The 12,105-nt window shown below is 45.1% G+C and overlaps 1 protein-coding gene across 3 annotated transcripts in view; it reads right to left on the bottom strand.

Annotated features, from left to right (window-relative positions):
• Positions 1-4,431: 4,431 nt before the first annotated feature.
• Positions 4,432-12,105, bottom strand: part of TTC3 (tetratricopeptide repeat domain 3) — an 86,527-nt gene continuing 78,853 nt past the window's right edge. For all 3 annotated transcript variants that reach the window (XM_075854601.1, XM_075854602.1, XM_075854603.1), the window contains 5 exons: positions 8,891-9,231; positions 8,158-8,302; positions 7,562-7,690; positions 6,695-6,787; positions 4,432-6,502 (listed from right to left, as the gene is read on the bottom strand). In XM_075854601.1, coding sequence (XP_075710716.1) covers positions 6,395-6,502; positions 6,695-6,787; positions 7,562-7,690; positions 8,158-8,302; positions 8,891-9,231 — 816 coding nt within the window. In that variant the 3' untranslated portion in view covers positions 4,432-6,394. The remainder of the gene's footprint in view (positions 6,503-6,694; positions 6,788-7,561; positions 7,691-8,157; positions 8,303-8,890; positions 9,232-12,105) is intronic.

Below are 12,105 nucleotides of genomic sequence, written 5' to 3'. Positions count from 1 at the left end.
TTTTGTCTCGTAGTTCAATATCCAAAAAGTAACAATTCCCCTAAAATAAATCAAACTGTTCCTCAATTATGTAACAATGTCCTTACAATCCGGCTGTATTGTAGCCACTTTTTGTAAAAATCATTAAATGCCTTTTAGAGGAAAGAATCAGAGGGATGATTTCCTGCAGCCACCACAAGGGGCGCTAACTGAATACAGACTTATTTAAATGGATGCCGTATAATTTCATTTTGTAGTGAGCTCCCCCTAGCGGTGGGTGTTGGCAGCCAGAAAGAGAATCCCTATAAGTATATTATGAAAATAAACCACAACTTTTGCTCTGGAAAATTGTAACTGTTCGAAAATGGACTTGCATTTTAAAGTGAAGCTAAATGTTTGACAAACTTCTGACGTGTCAGTGACCCGTCAGAAGTTTAGATTAATGGTGGGGGTCTCAGTGCTCTGACCCACAATCGCTAGAACAAAGCAGGTGGAACGCTTACCACTTCGGGTCTGTTCGGCTTTTTGCGGAAATGTATCGGTGTACGGACTCAAGAGTCTGAGCCCGCACTCTGCTGCTATTGTATCGAAAGCCGATGTATCAAAGTGGATGAACCTCCACACGCTGCATAAATAAGCGGGAAGAACCGCTCAGAAATGGACATGTGCGGTTTTTTACCACAATGTTAATTGTATTTGCTTAATCACTGCTTTTTTGTTACAGGTTGTCCCCATTGAATTCAATGGAGGTAAAAACCTGCAACAAATAGACGTTGCGATTTTTTGCGGAGGAAAAGCTGCGATTCTGCGGCAAAGATCGCAACTCGCAAAAAAAAAGTACCCAGAATTCTGTGCTCCTTCATCTAGGCCAGCCTCCTGGGATGATGTTTCATCTCCTGTGACCGCTGCAGCCAATCACAGGCTGAAACATCATCCAAGGAGGCCGGGCTGCATGGTCTTCACATACCCATATAGAGATGTTTCCCCTCATACAATACAGATAATGCACAGTCAGCAGTCCAACTCCAAAAAAAAATAATAAATTTCATTCACTGCCCTGATCATATAGCAGCTGACACACACACACACACACACACACACACACACACACACACACACACACACACAATGTCCAAAAAGATGTGAAGATATAAAGGTCCCTGGTTACAACCCATACACCAGTGGTCACATACTAGGGCACCGCTGGTTCCCATGACCTGCTCACGTTGGGTTGATCGCCCTGCATATTCGCAGCTGTTTTTTACCTTTATCTCAATGTGGCTTATTATGGAGCACCAGTTATTTATATTCTAGGCTTTTCACCAGCAAATCCAACATCAAGATATTCTAAAAAATACAATAACCAGATCGTTAAGAGAAATCACCTTTATTTTACTGCCAAACAGAACTTTTCTTCATTTTTAGTAGAATACAAAGCAAAATCAGTGAAAATATAGAAACCCCCTTGTAATTGTGCTTAAAAGGGTTTCCCCACAAAGGACACAAGGCGCCTATCCACCCAAAAGGGGATAAAGATTTAATTCTGGGGGTCCCAAATCTCCCTTTCCTCGTCCGCGGTCAGGAGGATATGAAGCATTCGCTGTGGCTCCATTTAAAGGCTATGGGAGTGACAGAGACCGCCAAGTACAGCGAGCGGAAACACACACAGCATGGATCTAGTGATCGCTGGGGTTATACATTTATCACGTACTCACAGGATAGGTGACAAATGTCCTTTGTGGGAAAAATATATATTAATAAATCCCCTTAAACTCCTGTTTTTACATTTTGCACCACTGAGAGCCTGTACAACTTTTACACTTTTGACATGTACAAATAAAACACAAACGAAACCTCCATAGCGATATGTTCTGAAAGTAGATGATTGGCACATTGTCAAAATGCCACTCCGCACAGACACAAGATTGCATGGCGTTTATAAATTTTTCCCCAAAAAATACATACAAATTGATACGTGACAAAGTGTGACCCAAGCAGAAAACTAGATGCACCACAAACCCTAAAATAAGTTTTTGGCCTCACGCACACGACTGTAGTGGTGTGCGCGGGCCGTGACTTGCGGCTCGTGCGCATTAATTTCTATGAGCCTGGACCGCAAAACACGGCCGTAATAAGACACTTTCTGGATATACTAGTAGTCTTCACAGTCTGGTATAGGTATTGATATTTGCTTTATGATTTGTTTGGCGCTTGCCAATGGTCTATACTCGTATAGGTATTCATCGTAATAAGACACGGTCTATCTTTTTGTGGTCCAGACTGCTGGGCAGTGCATGGCAGATGTGCAGAATACACACATACCACTCCTGCCCATGTCTACTACATGCACATATCTGCAGAAAAGCACCGCAATTAAAGAGATCAAAAATCAGGTTTTAAAAAATGGAAATATAAAAAAATGTAATCTATAAAATACAGGAATTACACACTTTAAAAAAAAAAATGTGCACCCCAAAACGTATATATTCCCTGCACATCCCCCACTGGCCCCCCCCCTCTCCTGCTCCACATGGCTGAAGTGAGATGCAAATAAATGCAGCTCCCATTTTAAAGGGAAGGGGTCACGAAAAATTGTTTTTATGTTTTTGCTTTTAGTGTGTTATTAAAAGACATTTTATTTATTTGTTTTTCTTACTTTTATTTCTCTATGGGGGCTGGATTTTTTTTTTTTCCATCTCTGTATGTGTCGATTAACGACACATACAGAGATGGAATACGGCACATACATCCCCATAGAGAATGTGAACTGGAGCCGTTCCATTCACTATAGTGTACGCCGTCTGTGTGGGAACAGCGCATGCGCCGCTCCCACACAGTCCAAAAGGAAGGTCTTTGGCAGAGCAACATCCGGCACCATTTTCATGTGGACCGGAAGCCGCGGCCAGACAGTAAGATGACTACTTCCGGTCGCAGCTTCCGTCCATATGTTCAGAAGCGGCGGCGGCAGGAGCAGGTAAGTTATGTCTGTGTATGTTCGTGTTATACTGTGTGATTACCACTGTATCTAATCCTCCTACACTGTGCATTCGCTCAAAAAATGGCAGCACAGTGTAGGAGGTTTGAACATTCAACCTCCTCCTTTCTCCTGGCACTAGGGAGGGGGGATTGTTTGAGGACACTAGAGCGAGTGTGTCTTCTCCAATTTTGCAGTATAAAGCAATGAGGCTGCTTTACCACATGCCAATGCTGCAATTTTGGGAATTGCTCCCTCTAGTGACCAGCACATGGAAATGTTATAAATTAGAATCTAATTTATAATATTTCCTGACTTGTGAAAAAAATTAGAACAATGTGCAATCATTTATATACGGTTTAACTAAAAAATAAAAAAAAATTCCCTTTAACCAACTCTAACATCGACCAGCTCATAGCCTTAACCCCCCCCCCCCCCTTCTCTCCCTTTAGGACCATGCCTATTTTGGCCTTCAGAACTGCAGGATTTTTTTTTCTTGTTTATGCTTCACTACATTCCAAGAGCCATAACTTTTTGTCTCTGACGTAACTGTAGGAGGGATTTTTTTTTGTTTGTCGTTGTTTCGAGAGCCATAACTTAATTTTTGTGTCGATAGAACCACGAGAGGATTCGTTTTTACGGAACAAGTAACTTTTTTCCTCGCCCTACGGTTTTATGATGCGATACAGGTCATTACCATTCCGGTGATACCGTATGCGTATTTATTTTTTCGACACTTTTACCAAAATAAAAAAAACTTTTTTTTTGGAATGGGAACACTTTTCTTCACGTTATCATCCCTCTTATTAATCAGACAGGATATGTGTTCTCAGATTGCCACATTTAGACCAAATCTCTCAACAATCCAGAAAAATCTCTATCAAGTTCTGGTGATTGTGAAGATACGTGGTGTAAGAACATAATTTATTATAGGGCTTATTGTTCATCTCAGGCTCTGCTTGGATCAGACTTATCCACAAACATGACTTGTGTTTTTTTTTGTTCTTTTACACCACAAAAAAAAATAGCATGACAGTGCCCATGAGTGCAAAGTGCTGGGTGGGTTTTTACATGGTATTAGGGGGTCTACCTTCATTACATGTGTATGTCAAAAGTGAAAATTGTGAGGGTATGTGCACACACACTAATTACGTCCGTAATTGACGGACGTATTTCGGCCGCAAGTACCGGACCGAACACAGTGCAGGGAGCCGGGCTCCTAGCATCATACTTATGTACGATGCTAGGAATCCCTGCCTCTCCGTGGAACTACTGTCCCGTACTGTAATCATGTTTTCAGTACGGGACAGTAGTTCCACGGAGAGGCAGGGACTCCTAGCATCGTACATAAGTATGATGCTAGGAGCCCGGCTCCCTGCACTGTGTTCGGTCCGGTACTTGCGGCCGAAATACGTCCGTCAATTACGGACGTAATTAGTGTGTGTGCACATACCCTAATGCTAACAAAAAGTTAAGAAAACCCATTCAGTGTGTGTGTGTGTGTGTGTGTGTGTGTGTGTGTGTGTGTGTGTGTGTGTGTGTGTAATATTTTTGGGAAAATTTGGACCAAGAAATAAAATTGACAAAAGTAAAGATATACATTAAAGCAGAATGTTAACTTGTACATTTTTTTTTGGGGTTAACGTATACTTCATACAGCAAGGTGCAAAAGATACGATGTGCTGAGCATTTAAAATAAAATAACACATTTAAACATATAATGTAAGTCACAGCTGATAATAAAATACACTTATGACGGTGTCCATGTTATAGGATTTGACAAATGCTTACCGTGCACCTGCTAAGAAACCTGGTAAACCACTAGGCGATTTCTAGCATTTTCTTAACATAGTTGGTCTGCAACACTTTTTTTTTTCTTTCAGTACAGACACCGTTCCCCTGCATCTCAACATATACTTATACAAATCGGCAAGAGGCAACCTGAGACTTTTACGAGACTCCAAATGATATCAGAGTCTGTATACAAGTCCACCCCCTAGTGGTGACCACAGGCAGTAGATATTTTTACAAGGGGACAGTGCTCTGTAGCCTATAAGTTTAATAACAATGCCAACCACAGGTTTCTTAGAAAAATAAAGTTGACAGAAGGCGCTGCTGTAAAGATGTTCTCTCTTTATATCTATTTCTGGAAAAGCAGAGTGGCAATCAATCACCGGCTTCCCCACATTAGCCTTGCTCCAATAATCTATGTGTAGAGGAATGATAGCCATTCAGGACGGTAGGAAAGTTGGGGGATGACGATCATATAGGCCATCACCCATCTTTCCCAGTAACAGATATAGCAGAGAAACAGCTGAAAAGAATTTTTAACAACTTCACAGAAAGCGATGGAGTTAAGGAGTTGTTTTTTTTGGTGGGGGTGGGGTGGGGCGGGGGTGACGATGACTTATAACAAGTTAAATGTCACGAGCTATTCAAGCAAATGTTTTTGCAGACAAGAAGTAACCAAGGGGTATTGTGGTTTCCATGATCTCTGCTTGTGGTCAGTCAATAGGAATGATCATTGCTTACAGAAACTCCATCCTGGTCATGTGATCATCACACATGTTCACACAAAATTCTACCAGTCTGTTTTGTCACAAGCCAAGTATCTGACACATGACCAGGACACATTTTTATTCCTCCTGAGTAAACAATGAAGTTTTCTGTTGAATGACAGCAAGCAGAGATCTTGAAAACTGAGGAATTTATACAGAAAGTATTGAAAAATAATATAGCTTTTCATTGTGTATAGCATTTAAGCCTTATTAAGTGTGCATTAGCTCTAGGAACAGCTCTTCAGCTTACACCTTTCTCATCGCTCACCCCCTGTGATGTACATTAGACATATTATGCAGCGGTCTATAAGAGTAGCGCAAGAGTCCATTGTTGGTTATTTGCCCAACGTGGACATACACTAATGACTAGCTAAACCCGGTGAACATGCTTCCTACCATATCTCTACCATCTTGAACATGTCACAACGATGACTACTCACGCTCTGGGCAAACGAGACTGTTTATACCTGAGCCCAGATTGGCACCGGAGACTACGTACAAGTCAGGGGGATAAGACAAGAAGATGATTGAGGTGAATAAGCCATAATCTAACATCACAGCTCTTAGGCTTCGATCACATCTGCGTCAGGGCTCCGGTATTAGTCTCGTCAAAACGACTGAACCCTTGCACAACGGAGACAAACTGAAAACATTGGCACCGGATCCGTCACCATTAAAATCAATGGTGATTGAAACGGAAACCTATGGTTTTAGTTTGTGTCGGTCAGGGCTCTGTTCCGACGGAACGGAGACCTGACAGATGTGAACGTAGCCTTACAGCTATAATCCTCACACAAGAAGCTGCATACTCAAGACATTTGTGGACACTTTTCCCATAAACTCTGCTGCAGTTGACGTCCACCTGGGCTGGAAAGTATCAGCATTACGCAGTTCTCATCCTTCCTGCAAGTACAGGGAAGTCTTCAGGTAGAAGAGCGTGTTCACGACAGGTAGGACAAGTGCTCTGAGTGTGGAGCCAGGTCTTGATACACTGTAGAAACATACAATGCAACATCAGTGCTGAAAAACAAAACTAGAATTGCAGCACTCAAGTGGGGTGCAATACCAAATACACCCCATGGGCAAGAGTGGCGCTTTTTTAGGTTGGGGGGTCCTTCCACTCCACCCCTCGACAACCTCTTTAAGAACGCTCGCCTGCACATCAATCCGGTCAGATACTCACGTGCTTGTGGAAGTCGTGACCGCAGTCCAGCTTGAGTACCGGAGACTGTTTCAACTCATCGTGGCAGATTATACAGGGGTCTTCACCATAAGACTATAGAAAAAAAAACACATTACAAACAGTACTTTAGACATTTGCATGCTGATGGATCTAAAGAGGAGCATACACATAATAGGGCAGGCGGGTGAAAGCCATTACCCCCAGACTCCTTGGATCCCTAGTCGGTATATTAGTTTACCGCCATATGGAGAGGAGTGATAAAAGAGGCGATCTACCAAGGAGACAAGGTATTGGGTATTCTGAAAACCAACATGCCCGATCCTTGTTACCCTTCATCAGGAGTGGGTCCCCAAATACATTCGATTGTCAAAATGACAGTGTAAGACGGATAATAAAGAGATACCACAGATAAGGACGCAATAGCAGCACATTAAAGCCTCATGCACACGACCGTAACCATGTGCATGGCTGTGATTTTTCGGGTCGGCCGGCAGCGGAGTGTCAGCCGCGAGCCGCCCACAAATCGCGGGCCATGAACATGGCCGCGGCCATTATTTCCAATGAGCCCAACCCGCAGAACACGGCCGTAATAAGACATATCCGTTCTTTCTGCGGTGCGGGCTCCCGGGGCATGCACTGACCGTAAAAACTACGGCCGTGAGCATGGCCCCATAGAAATGAATGGGGCCGCAATTCTCCCGTGGATTTTCAGGGGGAATTGCGGCCGCAAAAGCACGTTCGTGTGCATGAGGCCTAAGAATTAGTTCAATCATTTTCATTGGGCAGCTTGTCATTTTAGTCTATGTATATTGGGTTGGTCCGATTTCCAGATATTTAGTAAATTTATATAATCTAACAACATGGTACCTCTAAGTCATTAGAATTCTGCCATTTATTCTTGGCTCCTCCAGTGACCACTCTCCATGGTTGCTTAGGCTGGGGAGGAGAAGGCTGGGCAATGCCGGATCCGGAATTAGACACATTCAATCCGGTCTTCTGTATAAAAAGAACAGGAAACGTAATTTGAAGAGGGGTTAAATATGAAAGAGTAACTAAATGTGCAACAAACTTCTGACATGTCATAGTGACATGTCAGAAGTTTTGAGTGGTGGGGGTCCGAGCACTGAGATCCCCACCGATCGCTAAAAACAAAGCGGCAGAAGCGCTCCTGTGAGCCGCTTAGTTTCTGTTTGGCTTTTTCCGGAAATCGATGTAGCGCTGTACGGATTCAGTAGAAAGTCTATGAGCGCGTACACCGCTACATCGGCTTTCTGGAAAAAGCCAAACAGAAACGAAGTGGCTGAGCACTTCTGCAGCTTCGTTTTAGCGATCGGTGGGGGTCTCCGTGCTTGTACACCCACCAATCAAAACTTCTGACATGTCACTATGACAAGTCATAAGTTTGTTGAACGTTTAGTTACCCTTTAAAGGTTTTACCATGATGGTCCATACAGAACTCTTACCGGAGAGGCAGGAGGTGGTGGGTTCTTGGCCTGGCAGTCCAGTATGTGATCTGTCACCCTACAAATAATTTCCCCATGTGACAAGCCAAACAGAGTGCCGCTATTTCTAACGCGGAAATCCTTAATGAAGCTTGTAAGTTCGTCACTGCAGAAAGATGAAATAAAAAGGTCAGTACATAAAAATCTAATGACCGGCATATCTATATTTTAAAACGCTTACATAAGCAGAATCATCGTTCTCCCTGCAAAACCCATCAGAAGAATGCAGACTGCAACTTGGAGTGACCTGTATTCTGCCTCTGGTGCAGTGTGCACAGCTTAGGCCCTGTTCACATCACGTCTGTGAACTACGTATAGCGTGTACGCTAGGAAAGCTCCCGATGTACATGTCAGACTATGCTGCACTATACACCGGTTCCTACAAAAATGTATACTGCGCAGTATAAGTTTGTTACCATGAGAGACTACTGGTGGCGTACGCCACTGTATTCAATCAGGCATTTTCCCGCCGTACACGTAAAAAATAAACCAAAACCATGAAGGTGTATTGTCCTGAAGCTCGAGAGCCAAAAGTAACAAAATTCAGATTACAATTCTAGATGAAAATAGTGTAAATGATGAACAGTATGTAGAAGAATAGCAAAGTATCTGCAAAGACCAGGCCAGTAATGAGCAGTGTTGCTGTGCAGAACATCTGTAAAGGCGCGACCACTATAGAAAAACAAGCGGTTACCTTTTATAATGAGGAAAAATGTCATGTAGATCTTCAATGATCTTATCAAATAATGTAGGTTTTGCAGATGGAGACTGTCTGGTTTCCAGCTGCCAAATTCCCCTCCCGTCAGGGCCTGCTGCCCCATGAACCATTGTTGGGGATGGAGCCGGGGTCTTGGGTTTATGGCTGTTAGATGCAGAAAGTGCTTGAAGCTTATCGGCAACTTTTTGTTGGGGTTGTTTATTGGCAGCGTTCTTTCCTGGAGATTTGGCAGGAACTGGATTTGGTGGTTTAATAGGTGATGGACTGGGGTTACTGGATACAGAAGTTAAACTTGCTGCCAAAGAATCTGGCAAACCCTGAAATGAGAAAACTATATAGTAAAATATACACAAAATATCAGTTAATCATAAGCACATGATTGAGAAAACCATTAGCCACTTTTATAAATCTACCGCATAACCGAGGCGCAGCTGGCGGGTATACTGTGGCGCAGCTGGTCACCCCGGATCCCTACAGGCGGCGATATCAGACAATGTCTCTGTGCAGCGCAAAGAAGGTTCTGCATCACGGCAGCGTCAGGACGTTCTGTGTCGCATACAACAGCCTGACACTGCCCGACGCCAGGACCTTCTATGTTCTGCACCACAGACCACATGAGAGAGAAGTCCTGAATAGAAGTCAGAAGCGGGGGCAGCGCTGAAGAGAAGCCGGGGCGGTGAGTAAATGCAATTTTTTTTTTAGGTCAGATCTAGGGTCTGATTTAGGGGACCATGATTTGGGGGGGGGGGGGGGGGGGAGCATAAAGGGAGTATTATTGCTGTGTGGGGCACAAAAAAGGGCAGTATTACTGTGTAGCACAAAGGGTGTATTACTTTGTAAGGACATGAAGGGGGGGGGCGGGTATTGTTTCTTTTGGGGCGCTATTACTTTTTAGGGCACAAGTATGCGTAGGGGGCACCAAGAGTAGCTGAAAGCTATGAATGGGCCAACGGCCGTGAAGAGAAGAAGTGTTTTTGCACTAGAGCCCATAAGCCTTTAGATACTCCTCTGCTGCATATGATAGACACAGTGTCTACATTACTCCTGAATATAAATGAAAAATATTAATACAGCCTCATTATAGTGGTCAAAGATATTTTAGTCCCATCGCCCCATCTAACCTAACCATACAGAGATGTACAGTGTTGAAACCGGCTACATTGCTCCCGCAGAGGAGAGAAGGAAGGATGGCGAGAGACGGAAGGGATGGCGAGAGACGGAAGGGATGGCGAGAGACGGAAGGGATGGCGAGAGACGGAAGGGATGGCGAGAGACGGAAGGGATGGCGAGAGACGGAAGGGATGGCGAGAGACGGAAGGGATGGCGAGAGACGGAAGGGATGGCGAGAGACGGAAGGGATGGCGAGAGACGGAAGGGATGGCGAGAGACGGAAGGGATGGCGAGAGAAGGAAGGGATGGCGAGAGAAGGAAGGGATGGCGAGAGAAGGAAGGGATGGCGAGAGAAGGAAGGGATGGCGAGAGAAGGAAGGGATGGCGAGAGAAGGAAGGGATGGCGAGAGAAGGAAGGGATGGCGAGAGAAGGAAGGGATGGCGAGAGAAGGAAGGGATGGCGAGAGAAGGAAGGGATGGCGAGAGAAGGAAGGGATGGCGAGAGAAGGAAGGGATGGCGAGAGAAGGAAGGGATAGCGAGAGAAGGAAGGGATAGCGAGAGAAGGAAGGGATAGCGAGAGAAGGAAGGGATAGCGAGAGAAGGAAGGGATAGCGAGAGAAGGAAGGGATAGCGAGAGAAGGAAGGGATAGCGAGAGAAGGAAGGGATAGCGAGAGAAGGAAGGGATGGCGAGAGAAGGAAGGGATGGCGAGAGAAGGAAGGGATGGCGAGAGAAGGAAGGGATGGCGAGAGAAGGAAGGGATGGCGAGAGAAGGAAGGGATGGCGAGAGAAGGAAGGGATGGCGAGAGAAGGAAGGGATGGCGAGAGAAGGAAGGGATGGCGAGAGAAGGAAGGGATGGCGAGAGAAGGAAGGGATGGCGAGAGAAGGAAGGGATGGCGAGAGAAGGAAGGGATGGCGAGAGAAGGAAGGGATGGCGAGAGAAGGAAGGGATGGCGAGAGAAGGAAGGGATGGCGAGAGAAGGAAGGGATGGCGAGAGAAGGAAGGATGGCGAGAGAAGGAAGGATGGCGAGAGAAGGAAGGATGGCGAGAGAAGGAAGGATGGCGAGAGAAGGAAGGATGGCGAGAGAAGGAAGGATGGCGAGAGAAGGAAGGATGGCGAGAGACGGAAGGGATGGCGAGAGACGGAAGGGATGGCGAGAGACGGAAGGGATGGCGAGAGAAGGAAGGGATGGCGAGAGAAGGAAGGGATGGCGAGAGAAGGAAGGGATAGCGAGAGAAGGAAGGGATAGCGAGAGAAGGAAGGGATAGCGAGAGAAGGAAGGGATAGCGAGAGAAGGAAGGGATAGCGAGAGAAGGAAGGGATAGCGAGAGAAGGAAGGGATAGCGAGAGAAGGAAGGGATAGCGAGAGAAGGAAGGGATGGCGAGAGAAGGAAGGGATGGCGAGAGAAGGAAGGATGGCGAGAGAAGGAGGGATGGCGAGAGAAGGAGGGATGGCGAGAGAAGGAGGGATGGCGAGAGACGGAAGGGATAGCGAGAGACGGAAGGGATAGCGAGAGAAGGAAGGGATAGCGAGAGAAGGAAGGGATAGCGAGAGAAGGAAGGGATAGCGAGAGAAGGAAGGGATAGCGAGAGAAGGAAGGGATAGCGAGAGAAGGAAGGGATAGCGAGAGAAGGAAGGATAGCGAGAGAAGGAAGGATAGCGAGAGAAGGATAGGTTACATGGTCAACGGGAGACTTGAGGAAATGGGATAACTGGAAGGGTACAGCAGACCGTGAATTTCCAGCCTGGTGGGAAGTGGCACATTTGATTCCCCAGTACCCAAATCATCAACATACTTGTCCTGAATTAATGACGAGAGATGAAAACATTAGAAAATGTAACAGAGGATCCAATATCTAATCCAGCTTTTGAGTTTTTTTACGTACATGGCTCCAGGTACTAACCATGAAGGTGTGCTTGGTTTCAACGTTACTTTATTCTTTCATGAGTTATTTACAAGTTTCTGACCACTTATAAAATGTGTTCAAAGTGCTGCCCATTGTGTTGGATTGTCAATGCAACCCTCTTCTCCCACTCTTCACACACTGATAGCAACACCGCAGAAGAAATGCTAGCA

The sequence above is a fragment of the Rhinoderma darwinii genome, chromosome 2 (genome assembly GCF_050947455.1).
Source record: "Rhinoderma darwinii isolate aRhiDar2 chromosome 2, aRhiDar2.hap1, whole genome shotgun sequence".
In the NCBI taxonomy this organism is placed as follows: domain Eukaryota; kingdom Metazoa; phylum Chordata; class Amphibia; order Anura; family Rhinodermatidae; genus Rhinoderma; species Rhinoderma darwinii.
This window is presented reverse-complemented; position numbering and strand designations above follow the sequence as displayed.